The sequence below is a fragment of the Oryzias latipes genome, chromosome 7 (assembly GCF_002234675.1).
Source record: "Oryzias latipes chromosome 7, ASM223467v1".
Lineage (NCBI taxonomy): Eukaryota > Metazoa > Chordata > Actinopteri > Beloniformes > Adrianichthyidae > Oryzias > Oryzias latipes.
Window position 1 is genome coordinate 9,503,038 of NC_019865.2, and position 18,562 is coordinate 9,521,599.

At 37.9% G+C, this 18,562-nt stretch overlaps 3 protein-coding genes across 7 annotated transcripts in view; 2 read left to right on the forward strand and 1 right to left on the reverse strand.

The window, feature by feature from the left end:
• Nucleotides 1-816: 816 nt before the first annotated feature.
• On the forward strand, nucleotides 817-7,307 carry masp2 (mannan binding lectin serine peptidase 2). Of its 3 annotated transcripts, none has more exons than XM_020704553.2 (7): nucleotides 817-899; nucleotides 964-1,186; nucleotides 1,273-1,450; nucleotides 2,858-2,989; nucleotides 3,990-4,186; nucleotides 4,410-4,591; nucleotides 7,204-7,307. In XM_020704553.2, the coding sequence occupies exons 1-6, from the start codon at nucleotides 892-894 to the stop codon at nucleotides 4,587-4,589; spliced, it is 918 nt and encodes a 305-aa protein (XP_020560212.1). In that variant the 5' UTR covers nucleotides 817-891; the 3' UTR covers nucleotides 4,590-4,591; nucleotides 7,204-7,307. The 3 variants fall into 3 exon arrangements, with proteins under 3 accessions (XP_020560212.1, XP_020560211.1, XP_011475249.2); XM_020704552.2 differs by having other exon boundaries at nucleotides 7,193-7,304; XM_011476947.3 differs by lacking the exon at nucleotides 7,204-7,307 and having other exon boundaries at nucleotides 4,410-5,185.
• On the reverse strand, nucleotides 5,879-11,637 carry dffa (DNA fragmentation factor subunit alpha). Of its 2 annotated transcripts, none has more exons than XM_011476949.2 (6): nucleotides 11,439-11,637; nucleotides 10,079-10,237; nucleotides 9,841-9,995; nucleotides 8,636-8,846; nucleotides 8,265-8,386; nucleotides 5,879-7,438 (listed from the first exon to the last, which is right to left on the reverse strand). In XM_011476949.2, exons 1-6 carry the CDS (start codon nucleotides 11,530-11,532, stop codon nucleotides 7,217-7,219), a joined length of 963 nt encoding a protein of 320 aa, XP_011475251.1. In that variant the 5' UTR covers nucleotides 11,533-11,637; the 3' UTR covers nucleotides 5,879-7,216. The 2 variants fall into 2 exon arrangements, with proteins under 2 accessions (XP_011475251.1, XP_011475250.1); XM_011476948.2 differs by having other exon boundaries at nucleotides 8,265-8,392.
• Nucleotides 11,638-11,671: 34 nt separating this feature from the next.
• pex14 (peroxisomal biogenesis factor 14) overlaps nucleotides 11,672-18,562 on the forward strand; it is a 57,973-nt gene continuing 51,082 nt past the window's right edge. For both annotated transcript variants that reach the window (XM_004070660.3, XM_020704551.1), the window contains exons 1-2: nucleotides 11,672-11,942; nucleotides 13,876-13,926. In XM_004070660.3, the coding sequence (XP_004070708.1) occupies nucleotides 11,907-11,942; nucleotides 13,876-13,926 (87 nt within the window). In that variant the 5' untranslated portion in view covers nucleotides 11,672-11,906. The remainder of the gene's footprint in view (nucleotides 11,943-13,875; nucleotides 13,927-18,562) is intronic.

Here is an 18,562-nt window from a genome sequence, read left to right on the forward strand (position 1 = left end):
AGTGGAAATTAACATGGGTGTTCGTACAGATAATTATTGTAATTCACATCAAACACTTGCCATTAGTGCTGTAGTGTTAGAGAAAACAGGAATTTGATTATTATAAGCTACTTACCAGCCAACTGTTGCTTGCTGAAAAGCCCCAAGCATTTCTGACAGCCATCAGTATCTCTATTCTATTCAAAAAGACACTCTGCAATTCAGTTATTAGGATAGCTCCAACAATAACTTTAAAAGCTAAAGCATTTGGTTGAGTGCGGATGCAGACATGCAGTAAAACAATTGCAGTCTGGTTTAATTTACTGGGAGATTGCCGTTGATGTGACTGTTAGTACAATAATTAGGCGCACAGAAAACATCTGGGTTTGAAAACGTTGGGGTATTTGTCTGCTAATGCTTTTATTTAAGAGCCTAACAGCGCAGCCATCACAAAAGCCAGGTCTGGTCATTATTTAGCTGCATGAGCCTAGTCTCATTAACATCACTGTCTTTTCTTTGGCACTGATGTATATTGAAGGTGATTGATGAGTTAAATGATATTAATGGGTTTAGCTCTGACATTTTATTTCTTTAAATATGTATTTGATAAACATTAAAGGGAAATGCTACTTTTTGAAGATATTCTCTGTGTTTTTAGATGCAGGGAACAAAAACAAAAATTCAATTAAACTGTCATTGAAAAACTAAGACAAAAAATGAATACAAAGTGCTTTGACATACCAGTCCACTGTGACTGAAAGTGGGGGATGATGACATATTATCATGGGCCTGTCTCACTTTGTTTACCTAAATGTCAACTCTGGGGGGGACGGCCGGGTTCATTTACCCTCCTATCAGTGCTAGTATACCTTTCCAAAACAACAGGCAGGATCTGACGGCGGGGTTGAAAGCATGACCGGGTAAGTGTAATTTTTATTTAAAATAATCCTTCAAACTGCTTCCATCTAACCTGATTCCTCCCAGTGGTTTCTATGTGTTTGTCCTGTTTGCCCATCTCCACGTCTCTTTGAGTGTTGGAATGACGGGGTTATACGGTAGCTTCACCTCCCCTGGCTTCCCCCAGCCGTACCCGGACAACCAGCGCGTAGTCTGGAACATCACAGTGCCACAAGGCCACCGGATCAAACTCTACTTCACCCATTTCAGCTTGGAGCCTTCCAACCAGTGTGAATATGACTTCATACAGGTACATTTGTGGGATTAAAACAAAAAAAAGACATTTATTCATCGGACATCTTGCTCACATAAAACCTTCTGACCTTGTCAAAGCAGGTTTTTGCAGAGGGGAACGAAACCTTGCGGTTCTGCGGTCAGGGAGACAAGAACTCTGAAAGCAGCCCCAGGAATACCATTATCCTGTCAGCCGGGAACATCATGTCAGTGGTCTTTAGGAGTGACTACTCTAACGAGGGCCGATTCACTGGCTTCCAAGCATTTTACACCTCAGAAGGTGATGCAAAATAGGGACGTTTGTTGCCAGAGGGCAGATATATTTTTGGTAGCAGTAAGTGCATTGAATATAGAGTGATGACGATGCAACAAAAAACACAGCAGGATTTTTAATCACCGCAGATAAGACTCTGTTTTGTACTTTCAACTGTCTCGAGCAGTTTAACGTCACCCTTTGACACAAGAGCAAATTAATCTTTGTATCCTTAACTGTCAGCTTTATTCAGGTTGAATTTTACAACCTTAAAGTATTTTCAAAAACGAAAAACGAAAAAAGAAACAGGTAGAAGCGGTGAAAGTAAATGCTTTTTTGTGGGTAGAATTTTGGGACGGCAACTATAACATTACAGGTTCAAACTGGACCTCCCTAACAAAATTAAGCTTGCATTTCTATTTGGGAATTAAACACTAGTTTGCAGTTTTTGCAATTTTTTTCTAAGTTTTCAAAAACAATAAAATGAGGCATGCAGAAGATTACCATAAAAAGTTTTGCCCTCAAAAAAAGGGTCAACACGTTTTATTAGGAATTTAATTTCTTCATGCCTGAATGTTTTTCTAATAGGGGTGTAATGATGAACTGACTCAGTTGATGAATCGATTTATGTTCCTACAATCCAACCAGAACGATCGGTCCGAGGCAAGTTGTTGATCAACTAAAAAGAAATCGATCAATGCCATTTATAAAATTGTTTCAAAACGAAATAAACCGATATTTGATCATAATTTTGGCAACACGCAGCATTAAGGAACACTAATTCATTTTTTTTTTTTTCAAATAACGGTATAGTAAACCGCTATTTAAAAAGTGTACCACATAATTAATCAATTAATACCTGAATTACCTCACGGTTTATGATGGAATAGCAGTTTTTTTTTAATCTCAGTTGAAATTTCAAAAGCTTGCTTTAACCGTTGTGCTATCTTATGCACTTTAACATTGGGAGTTGGGTCATCTAGACCCACTAGACAGTGCGCTGAACCTTTTTTCTTCAATGATTTGTGATCTTCACTGGTGTCCATGGATTACATGAAATTCTCCTCACCTTTTTCCACCTTTGTCACGGTAGGGAGAACACGTCAATGCAAGGGTGGGGTCATCTAAGATAGCACAAGGGTTAAATAATTGTCCTTCAAATAGAAGTCATGATTAAACGTCTGCCAGTTGATGAGACAATATTGTGTAAATTGGAGACAACACAAAGCTTTTTACATCGTGGAAAAAAGCCAAGGTGACGTGGTATTTGTGTTGTGCTAATGACAAAGAATATAGCTCAGAGGAAAAAAATTTAAACTTCAGAAACATTTAAAATCTTCACAAGTCAATAACTCATTGTTTTTATGACGACAGCCATTGCTTTACATGTCTGTAAAGCGGAATTTGACTTTCTTTTGTGTCTGTTTGTCACAGATGTCAATGAGTGTCTGTTAAACGTAGACGGGGAAAAAGTTTGTGATCATTTCTGCCACAATTACATTGGTGGCTATTACTGCACGTGCAAGCAAGGATTTCATCTCCATGACAACAAGAAATCGTGCACAGGTAAATGCCGTATGAGATGAGGCTTAAGAGGCCTGATATATAAGCTTGGAATCAAACAAAGTAAAACAGGTTGTGAAGTGAGAGGCTGAGTCAAGTGCGTGTCGTGGAGAGTTTGACTTTTTTTTTTCAGACAACTCCCACTTTAAACCTTTACTGTTGGACACTAGTTGCAATAGAGCTTGGCAGTCTTTCTTTTTTTTTCCATATATCTAACTTCACAGACTTTTCACTAAAAAGCAAAACTAAGAAAACATTGTTTTTGTTGAACTGGTTTAAAGTAAATCTAAAGATAGCTGTAATGCATTAATAATTGCTACTTTTTGATAATAGATTACCTAAAATACATTTAATTAGAGTCGAGCAATACAATTTTGTGATGATTGATTGAGCTGCTCATTAGATTTTATTCTGTTAAAGCTAGATTGTGGTGATTCCCAATTTAGGAGGAATACTGATGAGCGAAGTTGGACCGTTTGGTGGATGGCGAGGTTAATCACAGCTGATTCCTGGGGGGAAAAGCAACTCCAAAATGACATTAAAAATTGATACCTGTGCATTGCACTAATAATGCACCGACACTTGGTAATTAATCACAATTACTAGCTGACGTGCCTCAAATTATTATGCTTTGCCAGAGGAAAAGGGGTGGCAAAACAAATCATGCAATGAATAGCCAAAAATGATTATCTGCCCACAGATTGTACTAATTATATGAATTACAGAAACCCTGCCTCTTTGCTATACTCATTTGTTCATAACATCTGCGTGCTTGCTGGAAAAAAATAATGCAAATCTAAATGAATCCCATCATTTATGATGACAGGAAAAGAAATCACCTCTTTTCTTTGATTGTAAACCTTTGTTGTCTTTTAGTTCCAATCCAGCGGCTAAACGTTTACAAATTCATTAGCACTTTTTTTCTAGATTTTTTAAGACTTGGATTAAATGTTTTACATTAAAAGGCTTTCTATGTAGATTTTTATTAGATATTTCTTTCCAGTGCCATGTCCTAGTCAGGAGTTGGTGTCATCATCTGGCGTTCTGACCAGTCCAGGCTACCCAGGACCTTACCCACCCATGAGCCAGTGTGACCACATCATCCGTCTGCCAGAGGGTTCCAGAATTGTTCTGGAATTCGTTGAACTTTTTGACGTGGAAGGACACCCAGACGTCCCTTGTCCATATGATACATTGAAGGTTAGTGCTGTGAATCCTGAGTTTAACCCAGCAAAGTCAATGAAGAAGGAATGTATTCCTCCTCATGCCTGTGGACGTAGTCTGTCAGGAACACGTCCTCCTTGGGTGATTTACAAGAGAGTGATGTGGTTACTTGCATATTTAAGTTTGAGTAAACATCAGCCAGGAAGAGAGACGACAAATCAACAGCCGGTGTCTCTTCTTTCATGTCTCCTTTAATAAGATCTGGACAGTTGGACAGGAGTACGGACCGTTCTGTGGCTCCGTGCTGCCGGGCCGCATTGACACAGGAAGTTACCAAGTGCATGTCACCTTTAAATCTGACTCTAGTGGAAAAAACAAAGGATGGAAGATCAAATATACCAGCACCAAGGCCAAGACCCTCTCCAAAGCTACGGACTGATGGTTTGTTGTTAAAAGATCAACCCTTTTTTTTCCTATTGGGGTTTACAAAACTCCATAATAAGACGTACCCGTGGCACTTGTTTAATTGAGCACTAATTTTGCATTATGGTTCTAAATAAAAATCCATTTGTGAAATGAAAAGCATTGTATTAAGAGCTTGCTCAAAGAGAATTAATTTCTGCCATTTCCAGCTTAAAAGGAGTCTCTAATTCCATTAAAAAATAAATTGGTTGAGGAAAACATTTGGGTAGAAGGAAGTTTAATTTGAGAGGCAGTACATGTTAGTCATTAAACGTGTTCTATCAATTCCTAAAATTTCCTGTCATCAGTTACATTTGTGATCTGTGCTGGCTGCAGAAAAAAACATTCAACATTGTAGTGGAGTAAGACAAAAAACTATTTTTCAATTTTCTCCCAGATCCTCTGACCCCTTAGTAGTTTGGGGCCTTTTTGTCACTTTTCTGCTCTTTTAATGATTTACTTTTATAACAGATTTTTGTGGCAATGCTCGATGTCTATCTTTTTCATACAACCTCTGCTTCTTTTTCTTTTTTAAGATATTTTTCATTCAATTAAACAATAATACAACCATAACTCTGAATGTTAAGTGTTGTATTTTTTAGTGCAAAAATCACTAAAATTGGGATCAAACTGTTTTTATGTGTTTATAACATAGATCTTAAGTGTACAGATACAAGACAAATGTGTAAATCCCCCCCCCTTCCCCCCAAAAAAGAAAAGACAAGCTCAAAACAATGGAAATGGAAATCTTTTAAAACAACAGGCAAACCTCCAATAAACTATATAAGTCTTTTTAAAAACCAGAATGCAATCTCTCGTGTTTGGGGAACCTTTGAGTTTCCCAAACACAAGAGTTATTTAGTTTTAGTTTAGCCACAGCAACCCCTCAATGCCAGGCATGTGTTGACCCACACGCCACAGAATTATTGCGCTTTTGGGAGGGAAAAAAGGAGGACGTGGTTATGTTTCCAGCAGGAAATGGTAGAAAATCTGGGGGCTCACAGAACACAGCTGCCCAGCTCACCGGAGCACCGTCAAGTCGTCCTCTGCTCCGTTTAGACACCCCCACTTATGTGACAGCCCAATCCAGAGCTCGTGTGCCGTATCACTCCCACCCCAGTTGGAGCCAGTTCCACAGGAATTACGCCCTCCATGAAACCCGTTAAGCAGCTGCTGGAGAATACCTGGCAGCAGACTGTTTAGAGCTCAAATGTCCATTACTGTTCAACTCATGCATGTACATTGCAACAAGAAACAGTGAATGTGTAGCATTGGTAAAAGACTAAACACCACTTTTTTTTTTATTAAAGACTGCAACATTTAATGTATAAAATAGTTATTTAACAGCATAAAATTGGCTTTAAATACTTTTCTCAGAGCATATAAAGAAAAAACAATCTTTGTCCGTAACTGATAACTCAAAAATAGTCAATCTTTTCAACAAGGTAGATCTTTTGAAAAAAACTGAACAATTAAGAATGCTGTACAATTAAAGAATTGGTTTTGAAGTAGAAGCAGCTGGTGACGCGTAAACCTCACTGAGATGCTTAAATATGCAAGGTGGAATTTTTCCATCTTTGTGTGCATTAATCGTGTCTGCTGTTCATGAGACGGAGGAAATGAGAGGATTTGCTCTGTGGTGCATGAATCACACGGGCTTAAACTGTCTTACATCACGCGGCCTCTGCTTTTGCATAACGGTGACACATAATCTTATAGAGAACTCCTCGTTTAGTCAGACTGTTATCCCCATGTGATCAGTTATCCTAACAGTCACTGCATGAAAACCAAAGCACACCTGGGACAGGTGGCCAATCCATTAGTCAGCACATGAATCTGAAAAATAGATATAGAAAAAGGTTCTCTACCTTTATCTACAATTTTGTTCAGTAAAATGCAAGTTTGTTGATAATAATTTAAGTGGGATAGTTTCTGCACTCATGATTTTCAGCATAACAAGATAATTAAGATTTATTCTTATTATATTTCATTTGAAAAATGTGTTAGTCTTTTTGTTTTCCCTTTTTAAAGGTCTGCTGATGTTTGTCCTGCAAGCTGCTGCTAAATAATCATTCCAGATGGTTTCCTTGTATAACTTGAACAAAAGAAACCAGCAGCTGTTTTGAAACCACTATTCTGAACATGATTTTAATCAGGCCATCAATATCTCGGAAAAACACATTTGCTGTTTGACAAAAACCTAAGCCACATTCAGAGAAACATCGAGTGACTCCAAATTTTAGCCTTTTAATTGTTTGCATAAAATATTGTAATGGACTAATGTGTGGACTTTTTCCTCAGTCAGAGACTTACCTTAATATATTTTAGATAAAACTAAAGAACTATAAGGTTGTTTTTATTAAAAAATGAGAACGTTTGATAGGTTTTAGGTGACAGATACTACCGTAAAACTGTCACGCATGATCAACCTAACTGGCTGCCTGTTGTCAGTGTCGTGGTCTTATTTGCAAGTCACTTTATAAAATTACGCAAACGGGCTCATTCATGCATTCCAAATACATAAAGTAGCACAGGATGACTCTCATTCCACTGACCCTGAGGCAGGTGAATTCTTATCAGTCTCTACGCAGGTGAAGCCGCGGCTTAAGTGCCGCCTGTGGCTGGTCTTTCCACCGAGTCCTCTGTGCTCGTTCCACTGGACTGCCTTCTGCCATCCAGCTGCGTGTTGCTGATGGATTGCATGGCCTGAATCTGCTGGAGACGTCTGGACAGTTCGGCTTCGCAGGCCTGCAGCAGAGCGGACGTCCTCGCCTCGTCCCAGCCGAGCACCTGCTTCATTGCATCCACCCCTCTGGTCACGACCATCTACAGGTACATGAAAGAGGAATTGGAATCAACATTCTCGTGTACAGACTGCTAAATGTAGCATTAAAATACACTGAACTTCCTTCCAAGTATCTTCATATCCTTAGACTAAACTCCTGGTTCCAAATAAAAATTTCAGCTTTAAAATCTAAGGTTCAAGTATTTCTTTCTTTTTTTCCAGATTAACATGCAAACCTGCGTGACTCGATCATAGCTGGCACAGACATGTGCCTTAGGTAATAACAGGTGTACATCTCTAAGTTCTGGTGTGAAAAGACTCAGGATGCACTGAGAACATGCTGATAGTCAGCCACATTCAGACTACGCTCTTCTATCAGTGTGTATGCAAATCCAGGGGCCAAATTAAGCTTGGATGACTCAACTGACGCTCCCCTCGCTGGTGGAAAAATAACACTTTTTTATTTTTTTTCTCCAGCAACCTTTACCCGCGAGGATGGGCAGCTCTGGATCTGACTGAAAGATATACCTGAAAATAAGTGGATGGAGGTTTAAGAAAGAAAAAAACAAATGCAAACAGAGCTTTCAGAACAGAATAATCCTAACATCATTTTAAATGGCTCCACTAACGCATAACTAGTGTTAGGGCAAAACATATGTTAGAAAAAGAAAAAAATCTATAAAGAATGTGAGGATAAAGCGCCTAAGAAGACAGACAAAATGAAAACTTTGTTGCTTAGTTTCTTCCATCAACTGTTTTCTGTTTTTTTCCGCTCCCTGGATCCTTAGAAGGCTTTGGGTACCGAACGGAACAGCATTAACATGAGGGACAGCTACAATAAGTGAAGTGAATGTGCGGTTTGACAACCTGCAGATCTTCAGTGGACAGTCTGGTCTCTGGGCTTGTTTTGCCTTTCAGGACCATCAGAGTTCTGGACATGAATCCAGATGCAGAATCCACTTCAGATCCGTCGGGCACGTCCACATCACCTGCAACTGACATGACGAAACAGGTTTTTTGGAATCTCTGTGTGAATAATATAGGATTTTAGTAAATTATTGCAAGAGGAAGGTTCATTGAGTAGCAACAATGATTCCATCTAGTGGCAAAAAATAAGACGGCAAGAACCCAAACTTGGAGCAAGATCGGACCGGAAGAAAAACTATAACAGTGTAGAGATAGATAAACATTATTTTAAGGATAAAAAGGGAAATGATGTAGTAAAGTCAAAGCCATACCTCCCGTGCCGGTGCTGGACTGACTTGCTTCCTCCAGCTGTTTGTCCTCCTTCTCCACAGTTCGGAGGTAGAGCTGGAGCAACTCCTTGGACTGTCTCTCCTCCTCCCTACGATCCAAAACATTCTGCAACGTCTCCTGCAGGTCCTCAGCCTTTTTCACTTGAAAACCCAGAGCTGCTGCTAGTTCGGTGCTAGGAGCATCCACCAAGAGCTGAAAAACAAAAGTTGTTTGTAAAGCAACAGCTGTTTAGAACTGGATACAAATGTGAGGCCATATTTTAGTGTGTGTACTAAGCTCTAGATATAATACACAGCACAGGGAGAGCATAATCTATAAGGTTTATTTTTGTCAACTAACCAAACGTAAACATATATATTTTTTGAATAAACAACAACAAAAGCAAATATGAACTAAACAACAACTCCTAATTCGTTAGGAGTAGAATCTTGTGTGGAGTTCTTTAACTTTAAATGAAATAAAATTAATCTGATCAAAGGTTTTCTTGAGTTGAAGAAACATTTTTATTTTCATAATGTAATTTATAAAAGAGCATTCAAACGTTGGCCTTTGGTGCTTTTGTAGGGTTGGATTATAAAGTAGCTTCACTAATTAACTTATAAGTCCTAAAAAGCAGTTTAAAGGTACGAAAAATGTAGAATATTCTACAATTGTGGCTTGCTTGTGGGAAGCAGAAGCACATAATTGTGTTGTAAAGCTGACATTTTGGAATTCAAAAGTCTGTGGTTAGAAAGATTATTTCTGATTATTTAAGGAGTTTCTTCGCCTCACACGTGTATATGTCTATGCATATTTACCTAAATGTTAAGTACCAGGAAGCGGTGTGCAGAAGACTAAATTGTTTATTTGAATGGGGAGACAGATATAAAGTCCAAAAAAGTTATGGAATTTTGAGTTCTTCAAATTGACTTTGACTAAAACAGAAGACTTTTGGTGCTAAAGCTTAGAAGCATCTAACACCAAAGTGGAGTTTCTTGGCCATAATGACCAATAGTAAGTTTACGGTGGCATAGAAAATATGGTTTTATTTTGTTTTGCAAGTCAGAGAACTTTCAAACCTTATGGTCACTGACAATATTCCAAAAATCTTTATGGAAACCGCTAAACTGTTATTTTTAAGTTTTATTTTCTCATATACCAGGCAGTTTTGTGCTGTTCTATCACTGAAATAAGAACAAGGTAGGACCTGTAAATCGGCCTCCGACATAAGAATGATGCTGGTGAGGTCTTGTTTTAGCTGCTGAGCCAGGTCCAACCAGGGTGCTAAGCTACTGCCGGTGTCAACAGTGTCCATCTCCAGCATAACCGATTCCCTCTGCATCCAAGCGGTGCCACCATCGACTAAAACAAAGAGTACCAAAGCACAACATGTAGAAATCCTGCAGACGGATAATGATCATCAATATGGACTCTGAGATTCTTACTCTTGCGAGCTGGAGACCATGTTTCCTTGTCATGCAATAACATAAACTTTGTATTTGAGGGCAAACACAAGAAGTAGGTTTGATCTTCTACTATTGTCCCGTCATTCTCCAGGACCACTTTGACTGGGTCACCGGGGCTGAAGCCAAGATACTCGGATCCTGGAGCCGGAAGAGAGGACAGGTTACCAACTTAACATGCATCAAGTGAACATACTTCATCCTAAGGTCCACAGAAAAGTCTGACACCTATGGGAAATACCAATGATAAAAACACTACAGTAAGGACAGGCATGTCCAAAGTCCGGCCCGTGGGTCAAATGCAACCAATTTCCACCAGCCGGCAACCTCAATAATATGCGGCCCACAGCACTTTCTAAGAACTACAGTTTCTTGATTGTGATTGGCTAGATTGCGTTATAAACCGTGGACCTATGCAACAACCTGTAGACATGAAGAGATTTATTTGTTTCTGTCATCAAAACCACTTCTGACTAACATAATATTTGTGTTATTTCATTGTTCAATGATAGAAACTGACAAGTTTACAGTTAGCCTTTAACAGTGAATAATTGGATCAAACTGGTTTTTATAGGCCAATTGGATGGCCCTCACACATTTTCACCTCACCAAATCTGGCCCTCTTTGAAAAAGTTTTTGTTCCAGTATAGCTGGAAAAAATAAAAACGTTTTCACTGTTATTAAAAATACATATTGTTAAATAATTCTCAAACAGCTTTCATAACAAATCTGCAAAACACCTTTAATAAGCATTCCGATTAAAAGGAATATATCACAATTATGGAACATGTATAAGTGCACAAAAGAAATATTTAATAATAATAATAATTTTAAAAATGCATAAACTATAATTGCTGGTTTTAGTTGTTGTTGTTGTTGTTTGTGTGTGTGTGTGTGTGTGTGGGGGGGGGGGGGGGGGGTTGTGAAACATTGTTTTGATTCCAGATAATGAATATTTAAAGTATATTCTTGCAAAAAGCAGATCAGGGAAACGCCTGGTGACTCGCATCTCAGGAATGAACAGCAGCAGGCTTTTCATGTTAGCCATGTAGGGGTTAACATTGAACAGATAATATAATTATAGTCAAATACATTCATAAGCATTAAGAATAGCCTAGTATTATCACCGTTGTTTTGCGGCTTAAGCAGTTTTAAATGTGACAGTCAGTGCAGCGGTTGGAGATTTTCTCTCAATTTAGGCGCGAAGCAGATAAATAAAAATAAATGCTTAAAATCTGCGACTGCACGAATACATGAACGGCTTCTTATTTTGATTAAAAGCATATAATGTCAGATAATCTCATACTAGTTCCCACAGTCCTCCTTCTCGGTCCTCCCTTACCTTTTTTCTTCAAGTCATCTAAAGAAGGTGCAGACACTCCGTAGGATTTTTGCCGGGTGAAATTGCACACTTTACACGCCTTTCCATCAGTCATTCTTAAATTTATTCTGAAAGGATAATATTATTCGGTAAAGGAATCTACAGAGAATGGGAAAACCCGCTTTGAGCTCTCAGCCACCTTTACTTCTTCATACACGGAAATAACCGCCGAAGGGCGCTATGAATTGTGGGAATTGTTGTTTATTGTTTGAGAAATGGGGAAAGGTTTAGTCTACCTATCTCCACTCTGTTTCGTAATCCGCTCAACGTATTTCGCAACTGAGAGGGGAAAAATACATCACTGTACTTTGTTCCGATGAAAGTGCATCCCAACTAAACTAAATAAAACGCTTTAAAGAACTTTGATGTTTCGAATGGACGGAACAGGAAAAGCAATCGAGCGTGGATATCCCAGAGAACTATAGGAAGATGGCATCCATCGACCAAGCTGACACGCCAACACAGGTCTCTATACACCAAGCCAGTTAGCATTTGACGTCCGAAAACATTTATGCACCATTTGTTTGAGTTGCTATTTTGTGGCTGGTTTCCGTACACCTTTTAAGCAAACGTTTCACAGCCGAAGAGAGGTAGCTTGTTTGCTAGTTAGCATGCTAACTGGTTGTGTTATTTTAAAGTGGTCTTCGACACATGGGAGGTCAAAGGCATTCTGGGGTTCAGCAACAATTATGCATTTAATAACTGACCACGTGCTACAGCTTTCTATATGGCGGTGAGGGTTTGGGTCTGTCAAAGTCATGGATTATAATTGTTGACACAGGGAAAGGTCACAAAAAAAAAAAAAACCTCGGGATTTTATATTCGACATTTAATGTTCCACGAACATGGATCAAAAATAATTTACTGCAGTTACAATGCTTTATACGGCTAAGCTTCACCATATCTGAAATGCTACCTTTATGTTTTCACAAATTCAGTAATCATGGTGCTCTCCAACTCACTTTAACGTAAAAGTCGATCCCAGAGCAGTCTTAAAAGTTTCCAAAAGTCACCACACTTGTCTGGGTAAAAAATATTCGCACATTCTATCATTGCACTTTAAATTTCACAGTAGTCTTCTATATTAAGTCATTAAACACCAAACAGTGTCATTGGTTCCCTCTAATGCACATTACTATGATTTGGAGCTTTTCAGTGTCCAGGTCCTGTAATAAGCCCAAAATAACTGATAAAGATGTTTTTGTCACATTCTACCTTGTCCTTTTTTATTTATTTTTTTACTTGGAGGGCACAGTATTATTGTGTTTACACCCTATTTGTATACTTTATCTTGTTATCTTCAACCTAAAATGGTCTGTTTGCCCTGAGAAATATGATAAGAAAAACTCCAAACCTTTAACTTTGCCATGAGGATTCATCAAGAGGGGTTGGAAAGCCAGTAACTATTGAAAAAAAAACTGCTTTTTTAGTTAAATTATTAGTAACTGTTGTTGAAATTATGGAATATTTCCTGTATTTTTGATGTCTTCTATTCAGACCTAAACTTTCACTGGTATAATTTTTAAGGATCAAACTCTAGCTTAAATTTGATATGATTAAAAAAAAAAAGAACCCCTTAAATTATGTATTTACTTTTGGGGTCCTTTTTAGGTAAAAGTCTACTGAATGCATTTAGCTGATTGCAGATGGAAACATTTAAAGACGTGATGATTTTTGGAACTGAAGAGAATGCATTTATCCCTTGTGCTATCCTAGGCACTTTAACATTGGGAGTTGGGTCATCTAGACCCCACAAGTCAGTGCACTAAACCTTTTTTCTTCAATGATTTGTGATTTTCACTGGTGTCCATGGATTCCATGAAATCCTCTTCACCTTTATCCACCTTTGTCATGGTAGGGAGAACACATCAATGTAAGGATGGGGTCATCTGGACCCCATAGGATAGCACAAGGGTTATATGTGTAATTACTTCTGCATAAACATTTAAAAACCCATGCGACATTGATCTGCTTTAGTATGAGGCTAAAGAACAAAACTTAGTCTTCCCGAACTGCCGTAAACTTATATTTTTTCCCTCATTTCATTGTTGGATTTTAACAATATTTAATTAATAACTTTATTTAGATAGCACTTTTCATCAACACACGTGCCCGAAAAAAAAAGATGTATATTTGTTATAACAACAAAAAGTCAAAAGACCAACATAAAAAGGAAGGACATAGAATATACATTAAATGCAAGAAAAATTATTACAGCCAGTTTTTAAAATGTATATTATTTTTTATATAAATAGCTAACCATATATAAAGTGGTTGTTGGGGGTCCTATCAATTGAAAAGTAGATATTTCAGTTTCTTGGTTACTTTCTAATAAATAAGGTGACAGTACTCTTGTTATCCACTAGATGGCTCTCTAACACAAGTGTTTGTCTTACAGGCTGGTCCTCCACGTGGTGAAGATGGAGCAGTTCGCCCCAGAGAAGCTTTGGTAAGAAGTTTAGGAAAAACTATTTGACAAATGAGACAGAGACAGTTATAGCATGCGTGCTTAATTGAAATACAAGTTTGGCTGCTGGTTTTTGCCTGTTTATTGTGCTTACAAAGATATTTATTGTATTTCTGAGAATTTAAGTTTATTTAAATCAAAAATTATTTATACATAAATAGCAATCTTGGGAAAAAATTCTGCATTAGTGTTTATTCTTTTATTAAATTGTTGAGTTAAATTTTTAGAATTGTTTCGAGAATGAAACATTTTTAAAAATTTAATCAAAGACTTTTAACCATCAGATTTTTATTGTAAAATCCTATTGTTTTATTGAATTATAGCACAAAATTACTTTATTCTCCTTAATTTTAAATAATAAAGATCCAATCTCCTCTGTCTGAAAATCAGCTATTTAGTATTGATCATTTATAGCAAAAAAGTTATCTTTGTTTGGCTTTAGGGGTGGTTTGCTGTGGTTTATTTATAACAAATTCATGCATTTATTGTTCATAGACTTGCTTAAAGCTCAGAAACTCTTAGAGCAGTCTCTTTTCTTAGTTTGGTGTGTTTCTTGTCTTTACAAGAAGTCCTAGAAACCAAAGAAATGCTGTGAATCAAAATGATTGGGTTTTACATGAAGAGCTTCATAAACCGTGTCATTGAGGTACAGTGAGCTGTGTTCACGTTGACCTGAGCGGCTGCAGCACACGGTAGTTTCCTAAGGCCGTAGATTATGACTTTAAGAAAAATGGCGCAGGGAGACATGCCACTAACCAGTTGCCTCTTACTTGATGACCTCCTCTGTAAGCTGACTAAGCAGTTTAATTTGTGAATACCAGGAAAATATACGATTTAAGTGCAGTGAAGATCAGTCTTATTATTTGAAATAACATGTAAGGGAGGCCTAGCGTTGGTCATTAAAGGGTTTGAGCATTCATCCCAGCTACGTTCATTGTCCTTGTATGTGCACAGGTTGGAGTAGCGCTGTATTGTTCAGCCTGCATGTCTCAATGTCATTCACTACCATTCACTCTTCATCTTCCCCCCATCATCCCTTCATGCCAAGGCTAATTTAATCCTGGCTTTATTGATTGTGGGAGCATTCTCCCAGGCTTTCTTTCAATTTACTTCAATTTCGTCATCCCAGCGCACTTGAAGACGGCCTCAAAAAAAGGAAGAAATTCTTGTTACGAGGGTCTTGATTCGAGACCGCTTGACAAGTCCCAGCACCACCCTCACTTCCATCCCCTTCTTCTCTCCTCTCTTTTTGATGAGCTGCTCTTTCCCAGTTAAGTGGATTATTACAGTAGGGATAATTCTTGTCACATGGCATTATTTGGATGAGGTGAATAATTGAAATTTGTGTCTGAAAGGATTTTATCTGGATGAGAGAAGCAGGAGTGCTGGGAGGGTCGTGAGGGACAATGGAGTATGCGCTCGCGCACGCACGCACATATTTGTGTAGTGTCTACGCGCACACGGCTGTGTCAGACAAACCAGCGTGTCAGACTGGGGGACACCAGTCATGCTAACAGGTTGTGACTCACCTCGCCCAGATTAGCCGGCCATGGCACACTGCATGTCATGAACTCTCCTTTGTGGCAGGAAGGTCCGGCTCATTGTCCACAGCAGCGCAAGAGGCCCGCTGTGGACCTGCAGTGTGTGTTCTGCAGCCACCAGTGCTGTGTTTACACCACCGTGTCTTCCCTCCATCCACACTGATCAGTCCGTTTTGAATCCACTCAAACATCGAGCAGACCTGCTTGTCGTGCCTCACTTGAATATTTTTGCAGACTAGTAACTAGAAGAACTTGTAAGTAAACAACTTAAAAATGAGTTCTGGTTTGTAACTCGATGAAGAATTTTTTCTTTCATTGAAATTAAACAGTTCTTACTAATGTAGTAATTATTAGGGATGCCACAATTTTTCCAGCATTAAACCAAATTGTGGGGAATCTTTGCATCTCTACTGCACAGCGGTACGATGAAAGTCTCCAACAATTGGGTTAGATTATAGAAGGATTTATTATTTATTGTTACATTACATCACACCAGGCTTAGAAAGAACCACCTGAAATGTGTTATTTCATTGTCCTTCTTATTAGCAAATTAAAAAGGACTTTTCTACAAGCCGTGATCCAAAAATTGAGGTTTGAACGGAATTGTGGGAAAAGTGAATCGCTGTATTCCTATTCATTATTGACCAAAAATTGTCTTAATTTGTTGTTTTTGAAGTGTAACCCTTTTTAACTTTTTTAAAAGTTTCTATAATTTTAAAATAAAACTGGATCTGATTTCTGCTCAGTGACTTTTACCCACATAATAGCACTTTTTCTTACATTTTGATTTTCTAAATCTGTTGGTCAATTTTTTTCCTAAATAGTTTGAATTTCTTCCATATGTATTTTTCTCCACTAACATTTGAAAACAGTTTTTCCTCAGAGCTGCACTGAAAAACAGTTTAAAACTCCAGCTTAGTCTTTTTAGAAGGGCTTAATACTCAGTAGTTGGTGAAGTATTTTTTATATATGTTATATTTTATTTAATATTTTTTTCTGCCTTTCATGTATTTTATTGAATTTTGTTATCTAATGTTGCTATTTTAGTTTCTTGTTCTTAATTTTCTTGAAAAATTGGATTTTCTCTTTTCATCTTTTTATTGCACTGTAGTGTAAAGCACTTTGGTTCCGGTGGCAAATAAAAATGCCATATAAGTCAAGATCATTCATTCATTCCTAAAGAGTAGTGAAAAGGCTAAAGTTATTGACTTAGTTACTAGAGGACTATTGCCGGCTGATTTTAACCCGAACAAAACTGTGTACATTAATTTCAATATGTCGCGTGTCAAGGAGTCTGTGCCTTCACCAGGGAAGTCTCACATGTCCCAGGAATGGATGGACCAAAGACCAAGTTTCTAGTATCCTTTTATTTTATTTTTTTTAGGACTTTTTTACCCCCTAAATTCTCAGTAATTTAGGAGCATGTTTTTAGGAACTTCCTATGGTTTTCTTTTTCATTTTGTTACACTTACCACAGTTGAAAATAAAAGAAAGTCACTCTAATTCATCATGTGTTTGGATCTATTTTTGATGACAAGTACTTTTTGTTGCGTGTACTTTATCGGGTAAAAATGACCCGGCAAAAGTGATTGTGTAACTTTTTATTTAGAAAGTGTTCTTGGGCTAAAGCCCGGGATAACAAGTTACTAGTGTTTTAACCAGAACAACTGATCACATTATTCCTAATCAGAAGTCCTTTCACTGGCTACCAGTAATAAGTGAGTAAATAATTGATTTGAATGTACTGCAGCCAGTTTATTCATCACTTAATGGTGTGAGGTCTGCATATTTGTGGTATACAAACCCAGCAGGGCTCTGAGCTCTGCAGGAAGCAATCAGCTGCTAGAACCTCATGACAGAACCAGATCCAGATTGTTCTTATAAATCGCAAATTTATCCTTATCGCGATATCAAGCTATACAATGTGCATAACGCAAAAGATGGCGAAAATTGCAAAAAATGGTTACCTTAAATTTGCTAAAACAATCTAATGGTAGCTTGAAGTATTTAAAATAATATAAATCTATTTATGCATTTGACCAATCAGATGAACGAGTTCACGTTGTTAACCAATCGGATGGAGCTCTTTATTGTTAGATGTTTGCCTCCGATGTAGACGAAGGTCATTTGGAGTATAATTTAAGTTATTTTGACTCTTACTTAAATTAAACTATTGTAGTAAAATGGAAATTATGTTTTGCTATTTGTTCATGTATCGCAAGTTATATCATCGTAATATTGATCACTAATATTGCATATCATGAGTTTTCCTCATATCGTGCGGCCTTAATTCTGACTGTACCCATCTAACAATCAGCTCTCTACATGCTACACTTTATTTCTTCTATTTACTGTTTTTGTGCCTCTAATTCTTTTATTCAAGTTATTTTTATTTAAGCGTTGCCAAAGCTTTTGCCGTGTCTGGAAAATGCTCCAAATGTCCCTTGTGTATGAAAAAGGCTTTACAAAAAAAGTCTGTCTCCTCTTGGCTATATATACTTATATTTGACATTTAAGATGATGTTCTGTTCTTCCTCACACGGTTGCTGTCGTTCCTGGTCCCGCATACGTGTTTGGAAGTGGATGTCACGGGACCAAAGATTCCAATAATTGAAATTTTGACTAATCAAAGGGTTTTATTTATACCAAGAACGCAGTAAACACTGCTTGTTCCCAGGGGGTTAGTAGAAATGTGGGTAAATACTGCCACCACTTGGATGGAGTTGTTTGTGTTGATATTAACAGCTCTGCTGGAATGCAGCCGCCGCTCAGGAGAGTTGGACATTCTTAAAATAGATGTTGTACTTTAGAGTGATACTTGTGCGCCTGGTATTTAGCTTGTGCACCCTAAAAGCACGGAGCAATCCCAAAAGCATAAACATGTTTACTTGTGGATACACAGGCGTGTATCATTCATTCAGGCTACCAGTGTGGGTAAATGGGCATAGATAGGGTTGGCTTGGTGTGTGTTGCGTGTTTAGGTTCGGGGATTTTAGTACAGCAGAGGGAGGGGAAAAAGAATTGTTAGAAGAACATCCCCGGTCTCACAGCAACTTCAAAAGCTCTGCTTCCCCAGG